Raw genomic sequence first — 10000 nt, 5'->3', positions numbered from 1 at the left:
GTCACTCATACCTAAATAACCATAGAACCGAAGAGGTAAATCAGCGACTAAATTCGTTGTGCGTGCGTGTGTTGTGGCGATGTTTATTTCAAGCTTCGTATGCAAATATTTGAAAGAGAATATTAAATTACAACAAATATTCCACTTAAAAGTCGTTAAAAGCTTTATTTTTGGTAGTTCATTTGGACGAAAAAATGTCACAAAAACGTTTTCCAGCGTAAAATTTATTGAAACAAACACCATATTTGCTATTAGAGGCAAAAAAACTTCCAATTTTAATTACGTGCGTGCACACAGAAACACAACAGCAATTAAATAAATTTCAATCTCACAGTTCACATCAAACCCTTTTCGAAGAACCTTGACCGTAAATAACGAAACACAAAAGAGACAACAAGCTTTTTTTCAAATAATTCTTCACTGTCACATTTCCAATTTTTTACCTTAAGACTATGCAGAGTTGAGTACAAAATAAATGTAAATTCTCAGACAACTGAGAGGCGACTTCAGTAAACACTGTGACACATTCAAGGCGTTCAATTCGTTCAATGTTTTTTAAATCCATAAAAAAATTGCCATTTGATTTCAGTGTTGTACATAACACCAGTTAGTAAAATATTAGAAACAAAGCTGACTTGCAATCCAATAGCGAAAAAAGCAATTGTTCATCACTCGTCGCCTTAAAGATTCCAGATATTTCTTTTTCACCGCCTGTCTTGTTCATCCAATTGACTCTCTATGAGGGTATATTTTGTTTAAACATCCACTAAAACGCCATTCGAGTTACAATGACTTTCGACGCCATTGAAGGTTAACAAAAATTACTGAAATCTACAATTGTTACCGAGAGACTGTGCAGAATTGAGAACAAATAAATATAAAAAGCCAGAAAACAGAAACCACAGACTCAAGTTAACTTGTTCGATTCCTTCTCTGTCTTGTCTTTGTTAAACACATAAGTTACTAAAGAATTTTCCATTTGATTTCAGTGTTATACAAAACACCAAACTTGGTACAATATTAGAACTACAGTTCACTTTGATTACTGATCGACGGGCGAAAGATTGTTAACAACGATAAAAGCAAGGTGACACACGCTAACACCAAGCCGGTGTGGCCAACACATCACGCATGTGCACAACCATTTTACCCGGTCAATTAGCAGCCATAGACCTTTTTGCAGATACTGCGGCCATTTTGATTTCTATTGTTTCGAAAGACATTATGGGATGCTCAGTGGGCAAATTAATATGTATTTTCCCCCTGGGCATCCCATAATAGCTATTTGAAACAATAGAAATCAAAAATGGTCACCGTATCTGCAAAAAGGTCTATAGACAGCTGTTTCGGCCTTTTAGGCCTCGTCAGCACAGTCTACCACATGTGTGGCATGTGAAGCTGCCACTTAAAGGGGTGCTAAACATTCCTTCCTGGTATGTTAGCTACGCCATGCTGATGAGGCCCATAAGGCCTGGCTGCTAATTGACCGGGTGAAATGGTTGTGCGCATGCGTTATGTGTTGGCCACACCGGGTTGGTGTTAGCGTGTGTCACCTTGCTTTTATTGTTGAAAGATTGTTGTTGTTTAACATTCCAGGTACGTATTTTTCACCACCTGTCTTGTTTATCCAATAGTCTATTTCCGAGTTGCTGCATGCCTCAGTTTCAAAGCGAGTCCCTGTGCACAACCATTCAAATGGAAAATAGTTGCGCATTCTTATGCAAATCAAACTCATTTCCCTTACAATAGTTGAGCACCAAGACTCACGTCGAAATCGAGACAAGCAGCAACTCGGAAATGGCCGATTGACTTTCCATTATTGAGCTCCATAAGGGTGTATTTTGTTTAAAGATCCATTAAAACGCCATTCGCGTTACAAGGACTTTCGACGCCATTGCAAGTTAATTAATGGTTTTCCTGTGTCCAGCAGAGAAGTCTACGCATTACCCCAGCCCCCTCAAACCTAACAAAATACGCACAGAAGACTCTCAGCACAAGGACACCACTTAGCAGGGGAGTGACAGAAAAGACTTTTTACCGACACGGAAAAAAATAAAAATTATCGATCAGAGTATCAGGATGCTTAGTTCGATAAGAGATTGTCATGATATTGCCCGTTTTTATACTAGAGACGCATAATCCGTCTGTCTCTCATGTTATCCGTCTAGTGTAAAGACGGAACGAACTATATGAGACGCATAATTCGTCTACGACAAACTTGGGCAAACATGTTTTCTGCGTCTGTAAAATTCGTCTGGCATAAAGACGGGCACAAGAATTCGCCAGGACGAAGTATCCACTTTAGTGCGCCTTCGAAGACGCCCTAAACTGGATATTTCGTCCAGACGCATAATGCGTCTTGTGCCCGTCTTCATACTAGACGAATTTAACAGACGCAGACAAAAAGTTTGCCCAAGTTCGTCCCAGGCGAATTATGCGTCTCTAGTATAAAAACGGCCATTGGAACAAGCCACACAGAGGAGCTGGATTCACTTGCAGCAGCTTTTGCGGACGTGTTATCATCTTTAAATCATCACATTGCAATCAAGCCTTTCACCCCAGAAACTGTTGCTGAAAATTGTTTCGCCCCAGGAAAAGAGGAAAAGGAAACTCCTGGAAGACCACGTCTTGACATTCCTGCTGAGATGTTGGCGTGAATTGGGATTCCGGTCACATGGTACAAAATGCAGACTGAGAACAAAGACTCTTTCTCGCCTGATACGTGACAACGTATGAACTAAAAACTTATCGAGTGTCACCGCAGTCGCCTTTCCGCGGTAATCTTTTACGAACAATAGCATTGTTGTGGAATATTCCTTGCTCGTTTCCGTAACGGCTAGATTGCAGAATACCCGGCCCACAAAATATCTAACTTAAAAAGCTGCTCTCGCAGTGCCGCAGTCGTGTTGTAATGCGCCCGCAGTCGTTAAAATTGCAATGCTGTGTGAAGAAAGCACTCGTTTACTGATTAAGCCTAAGCGCTTGTTTCAGTGATTAGGCCTAAGAACTCTCGTAAAATGTTAGCTTTTATTTTGCAGTTCGGTCAACTACACTTTTCACGAGATCGTGTGAAGAAGAAAGCACTCGTTTACTGATTAAACCTAAGCGCTCGTTTCAGTGATTAGGCCTAAGCACTCTCGTAAAATTTTAGCTTTCATTTTTTGATTCGGTTAACTACACTTTTCACGAGATTGTCTTGCCCTTGACTCACTCAGACTTCATTATTCGACGACTACGGCACTGCGGTAGCAGTCGTTCAACTAACTCAGACTTCATTATTCATCGATATCCTGCCGTACACAAGGTGTGTTTGTGATTTCTCTGGCTTAACCAACTTCTCCCAGAAACTCTGGAAACTGGAAGAAAACATTTAATATCGTACTTTGTTTTCTTCACGTTGTCGGTTTTCTTGGTTTTGACCCACGATGAATTCTTTGTTGCTTTCCACTGAAAGAAGTTTCGCCTTAAGACTGCTTTAGTTATTCCAAAGGTTAATGGCTGGTTTGCACTCAGCACGCCACCAAAAATATATACCGTAAGCATTTAATAAATTGAGTCAAAAATCTGGAATATGATAGATGATTAATATGTAAACAACCTCGCCAAGGTTTAGATCTGTGCGGTTTTTCATTCGCGCGTTATTCGAAAAAGTGTGATACGCAAGCGTGATTTCGTCCTTTCCGCACTTTCCTAAGAATCCTTGCCGATCCCAACAGTACATATCTCTGAATCAGTTCAATGGATGGGTCTACACCTACGGTCCTCAGATTTTCTTTTAACCTCAGTGGTATTGTTCCCAACGCCCCTACCACTATGGGTATCACTTTTTTTCTTGCTCCCCACATCTTTCGAAATGCTATCGCAAGGTCTTGATATTTTTCTACTTTCTCATCTTCTTTTGCTCTCAACCTTCCATCTTCCGGGATTGCCACGTCTATGATTTGGCAGTTCTTCTCCGCACTTTTGTCAATGATTAATAAATCCGGTCTCCTAGCCTCGATCTCATGGTCTGTCCGTACACTAAAGTCCCACAGCATCTTGTAATCCTCATTTTCAAGTACACTGTCCGGGACATGGTCATACCACCTCTCACTTCGCTCAAACTCATATCTTTCTGACAGGTCCCAGTGAACTGCCCTAGCTACATTGTCATACCTCTTTTTGTATTCCTTCTGCGCCAGTTTCGGGCACCCACTTACAATGTGGCTGATGGTCTCATTGTTTTGTTTACACATTCTACATTTTGGATCATCCTGTGACCTGTCAATCGTTGCTTTTACGTAATTTGTTCTTATTGCTTGATCTTGTGCTGCAATAATAAGACACTCCGTTTCTCTTTTAAGCTTTTCTTCTTTTAACCAAGTCCATGTTTCATCGTTTCTTTGATATTCGCTCTGTCTCGCAAATTGCCCATATAATGGCATCTCTTCCCAACCTTGGGTATTTTCAGTTCTCCTCCTCTCTTTAAAACTGGCAGCCGTTTCTTGGTTTTCAACTCCTTTCCTCCTGACGGTTTTCAAAATCTTCTCCTCACTGGATTGGACATATGTCTCCAGCAATATTCCTGCCTGATTGACAAAGTCTTCTACCGAGATTAGACCTCTTCTTCCCTCCCTCGTTTTACACAATCCCGTGGGTGAAAGCCCCCGTCACGCATTGTCAGTAATTTTCTTGTTCTGCGGTCTAAATCCTGAAGTTCTTGTTTCTTCCAATCAACTATACCCCCCGAATACAGTGATACTGCCCAGGTGTGTATGGCACGTATCAGGTTTCCACCATTTAGCTTGGATTGTGCAACTTTTCTAACCCGGCGTAAGTATTCCTTCGCGATTTTTTTCTTCATCGTGTCATGTAGCATGCCGTCCGCCTCAAGCACTCCTAAATATTTATATCCTTCGCTTTCTCTCATAGCTCTTATGGTAGTCTCGTCAGGTAATCTAATCCCTTCTGACTGTGCCAGCCTACCACGTTTCAATATCAAGACAGCACATTTGTCGATGCCAAATTTCATACCAATGTTCTTGCTGACTATTCTCACTGTTTGTATAAGTGAATCCGGCTGGTTCTCATTTCTAGCATATAGCTTCAAGTCTCCATAAATAAAAGGTAGTTTAACTTAGTGTTGTTTGCATATATATACCCTGCTTCACACTTCCTGAGAGTGAGGGTAAGAGGGATCATTGTAACCACAAAAAGGAGCGGGGACAGAGAATCTCCTTGGAAGATACCTCTTTTGATGGGGACAGTTCCTAAGCTCCGGCCATTTGATGTCAGTTCCATTCGCCAGCTCTTCATGGAGTTTTCCAGCAGGCTTCTGATATTTTCGGCTGCACCAGATAATTTAAGACACTCAAGAATCCAGGAATGTGGCGCCATATCGTAAGCCTTCTTATAATCTATCCATCCCATTGCAATATTCTTTTTCCTGGATTTAACCTCTTTTAGGACCATTTTATCAATATAGAGCTGGTCCTTCGTTCCTTGGGAGTTTTCCTACATCCTTTCTATTTATCAGGAAGTAAGTTCTCGGTGTCTAAGAATTCGTAGAGGTCCTCATCTATTATCCCTGTAAGGAGCTTCCACATGACAGGAAGACACGTTACGGGGCGATAGTTCTCTGCTGTTGCACCTTTCTTAGGGTCTTTCATGATTAGGACCGTTCGTCCTTTGGCCACCCACTCAGGCATGTTTCCATTATCCAAGCATGATTGTAGCTGGTTCACGATACGGCGGTGTAGACTGGTAAAGTTCTTCAACCAAAACCCTTGCACCAAATCTGGCCCTGGTAAATTCCAGTACGGAACCCTACTCAGAAATTGTGACACTTTGTGTACTGTAATGCTCATATCGGCTTGTTGTATGACCTTCACCTCTTCCCTCAGCTTCTTTAACCAATCTACATCACTACTGGGGGTGTGTCATTTCTTCTCCCCAGATATTGTCCCAAAATTGCTTATTCATCTCTGCATTAGGTGTCGGTTTACATTTGACTCCACTTAACTTCTCATAAAACTTTCTCTGGGCGGTTTCAAACAGTCTGTTCTATTGGAACTGATTGTTTCTGTTATGATATCTTTGTATCTTTGTAGCCTTGGCGGTAATTCTCTGTTTTAGATCTTCAGAGACATGTTTAAGACCATTTTTAGATATCTTGTATTTTCGTTCCAGTTCACCTCTATGATATTCTTTTACTGATCTGCCTTGTAGCAGTGCCTCCACTCTGCTTAGATCACGTCTCAAACCTTTCATTTGGGACTCCAATCTTCGCTTCCACATCGGCTCTTTTGGATGTGACCCTTTCCTGCCTCTTAACCCTAGTTCTTCGGTTACAACGACTGCTCCAGCATAAATAAGGCCATTGGTGTTAGTTATTTCCTCCGTATCCATTTTTTCTAGTACTTGGTTTACCCTCTTAACCTCTGCTTTTAGCTTCTTTTTGTTCACCTTTTGCAGCGCTGGCAGTCTTTCTCTCACTCCTTCATTCACCACGTTCAAAATCCTATTGTAAATGTCTTTCTCCTCATCTGTTAGTTGTTCTATTTCCCAAGATTTGCTATGGTGGCTGCAAGCCCTGGCTGCTTCATTTTGCATGTCACTTTCAAACTGAGGTTCACTGCCTGTCATTGGTTCACTGGTCAGGTGAGATGGTCCATTTCTATATTGGCTAGGACCCCTTTCCTGTTCACTTTGCATGGCACTTTCGTATACGGACTGACTTTCATTATTCGTCGTCATTTCACCGCCCATATATGGGTTGGTCTACTTGTATCTTGACTGGCCCCACCTTCGTTATTTACTTCTCTTTTCAGTTCTTCCATCTCAACGTCAGACAGCCATCCATTTACCTTTATAGCTCTTGCTTTATCAGCTAGTCACCAATCGCAAACTCTGCAACCTCCCTCCAGAAGGCAAACATGCGTTTCCTGTATCCTCTGCTACCAGGGTTACTCCGGATGTAGGACTTCATCACAAGCGTGTTTAACTCTTTGGACCATTTTGTTCTAGCAGTAGCAGGATAACTACCTGGTGTTGGCTGCTGTTCCCCAGACACCCTGCCGGGCGTGGCACCCTCACTCGTAGCTCGGATCCATTTACGCCGTTATCATGTCTATCTTTATTATTCATCTCCATTTGGTTTATATGGAGTTGCTATTTGACCCTCTAGCTGGGGAGTTTCGTGTATCAGAGTCCTCTTCTCCTAGGTGGGCTGCCAACCAAGGCTAAGGAGTCCCTCCTACCCCTTTAATTATTGTTGTAACCCTAACTGGGGTAGCTTAGGGGCTACTGACACTTGCCAAAGGTGCCACCCCAGACTCTGGTGGGCGGGAGCGTCCATTTTCCCGTAGTAGGCTGAGGCGCCAACCTGTCCCACTCCAGTGCCCAGGTTATTATTATGGCAGATTCTATTTACTTTTGTGCATATTATTATTACATCAACCAGCGGATTTTAAATCTTAGCTAGTTAATTATATCAATTTACATTCCTTTTTCCTCTTAAACAAATTCGTAGAACTTCTTAACGATATTTACGATATTTCATTCTCTCGACTTCTGGGCGAGAGAACAGTCTGCGTTCTTTGATGTTAGGGTATGCCACACTAACGCAGACTCATACAAGAATCTCACCCCGAAGCAGATTTACAAGAATGATAAAATGATTTACGAGAATGATAAAAAGCGTTTTTACGCGTCTAGATCGAGTTCTTGAGGTAGAACGGGGCACATTCACACCACTGGTTTTAATACTACTGGAGGCATGTCTGACGAATGTCAACGTTGCCACAGCCGTTTTGCTGCGTTACTGCCAGTAAAGAAACAGGAGAGCGAAGCTTCCACTATCGCCTAGATCAGGACTCGAGTCTCATTTGTCATTTTGAGGACTGGTTTGCCTGCGAGGCTCGCGCACTAGGAGAAGAATTACTCCAAATGGAGTCTGATCTAGAACTAGAAGTCTCGTCGCATGTAGATAGTTTATCCTTCTGTAAATAGCGTTATTCTTCTGCAAATTTGACACTGAGCTTATAGAAAGAAGCGTTTTAACACTTTTATAATATTTATTCACAAATTCTTTCCTTCATTATCAGTTGATAATAATAAGAGATAGTATATTTTTGCTGTAGTTTTTTTTAAAGAAGATTGAGCATAAAGACAACATGTAAATTTTTGCCAGTGTCTTTCAGTTTTTGTTTCTTCTTGCTTCTGATGCCATCCAAGTGTTTATTTCATACCAAGATGATATCACCTGATCTACCTCGAATTACCAAGGTGTTCGCCAATGCAAGGATAACCAAGCGTACTTTATATTACCAATAATATTATTATTCTTACATATGTTGTATGCTATGCTGTATACGTTTTCGCACTGAAAGATAACGTAGGTCATCTAGACAAACCGATTCTCCAAATTTTAACTCAGATACTTTCTACCTGCTAGGGCGTGATTGCCTCTCTCTTCAGGGTTTGTTTGACTGCAGTGTCCTGGAAGACTATGTTCCCTTCTTTTTCCCCACAGGGTTTTTTCGAGGTTTTCGTAGCAGGCGGTCACACTAATCACTGCCCTTTAAGCAGGGTGCAACATGAACATTGAAGCACTTTTGTTCAACACCAATTGGTTTACCTAGATAAGCTGACTCTCAGTCGCTTGCTTTACATTTTCCTATACCATGTCGGAGTATAGTCCTGGCGGCCAGGCTACCCCATACAATCCCTGTCATTCAGACGCGATACTTGGCTGTACCCGTATGCTGCTTCTTTCATGTTGCATTTTAATCACTATTACTTCTTTTCTATTTCAATTAATAGGGCACATTGCTGCATGTCTACATGAGCAGGGGCCATGTCGTCATGTCCATTTAAATTTTTCATTAGACCTCATGTCGTTACGTACAGTGAAAGTCTGTTTCTGTGTGTGTGGGCACAGTCATCCAACTTGTTTACATGTACTTCTGTCAAGCTGACTCGTTCATTGCATTTACTTCCTTGTTGTGATCACACACATCATTCGGATTTTGGCGGCCTGGCTGCCCTTAACAAATCATTGGCTTTGTCCATGCATGTGGATTCCTTCATGGTTCATTACACCTATTATTAATTCTTCCGACTGTGTGAGCAGGGGTCATGTAGTCATCGTATAGTACTGTGTTTATTTACTGGGTCACTTATAACTAGGGTCTTGTTTTGCCTTTATACTAATCTGCTCTTGTCAATATCACATGATACTTTAGTCACCCATCAAGACTTTTAAACCAAGCAATAGGTTTTTTGCTTAAAGTGGGTCATAATGAGTAACTGGCCAACTTTCAGGTGGCGCTGTTTGCACTCCTGAAATACTTGTAAATTATATTTAAGGAATTTGGCAATTTTATTACAATATAAATTATTCTTCTTATTGTAATACACATTACTTAGTTTACGTGTCGATTGCTACAACATCATCATTACTCATGTCTAGGCTGTTTTTACCATTCTCAGTTTGGTGTCTGTGTGAGTAGGGGGCCATGCAGTTATCTCTCTTTATTACTACAGTAAATTGTAATCTGTTTAGTTTGTATTTCTGCTTTATCATGCAAGTTTCATTATTATTATTCTTTTGCTAAGGTGACTACATGAGCAGGGGCCATGTAGTGAAATTTCTTTCGTCTTTTGTACCGTAACCTTCTTCTTGTGTTGGGTTTTTCCTCTGGCCTCGGGTGGGGGGCCCTTTCACTCGTTCCTTGCTCAGGTCTGTGGCGTGTGTCCCCTCACCTTTGCTGGGATCATGTCTTCTATATGTGGGTATTTCCTAGGTTACCATGCTGATTTTCAATAAACGGCCTAGCCCATCAGGGCTTGGCCAAAATATCCCAAGTAAATGTGGTATCATTTGTATCCCAGCAAACGGAGCTCGCCCAGAGCAATGCTTTGCCAACAATATCAGTCAGAATGTATGGAGCATGAAGCATAAAGAAAATTTATTGCCCAGAGGAAATAAATGGATTTATGATTGAGTGTGACATGCTTA

General features: G+C 41.4%; 2 protein-coding genes across 2 annotated transcripts in view; one reads left to right on the top strand and one right to left on the bottom strand.

Annotated features, from left to right (window-relative positions):
- LOC138013659 (tropomyosin alpha-1 chain-like) overlaps window positions 1-2657 on the top strand; it is a 19779-nt gene extending 17122 nt beyond the window's left edge. Inside the window, exon 3 of the mRNA XM_068860748.1 lies at window positions 2394-2657. Coding sequence (XP_068716849.1) covers window positions 2394-2657 — 264 coding nt within the window. The remainder of the gene's footprint in view (window positions 1-2393) is intronic.
- Window positions 1-10000, bottom strand: part of LOC138013456 (hemagglutinin/amebocyte aggregation factor-like) — a 327884-nt gene that overhangs the window by 259621 nt on the left and 58263 nt on the right. The gene's annotated exons all lie outside the window — the stretch shown is intronic.

The sequence above is a fragment of the Montipora capricornis genome, chromosome 8, assembly GCF_036669925.1.
Source record: "Montipora capricornis isolate CH-2021 chromosome 8, ASM3666992v2, whole genome shotgun sequence".
Classification (NCBI taxonomy): Eukaryota; Metazoa; Cnidaria; class Anthozoa; order Scleractinia; family Acroporidae; genus Montipora; species Montipora capricornis.
Note: the sequence above shows the minus strand (reverse complement) of the source record. Positions and strands in the feature narration are given on the sequence as shown.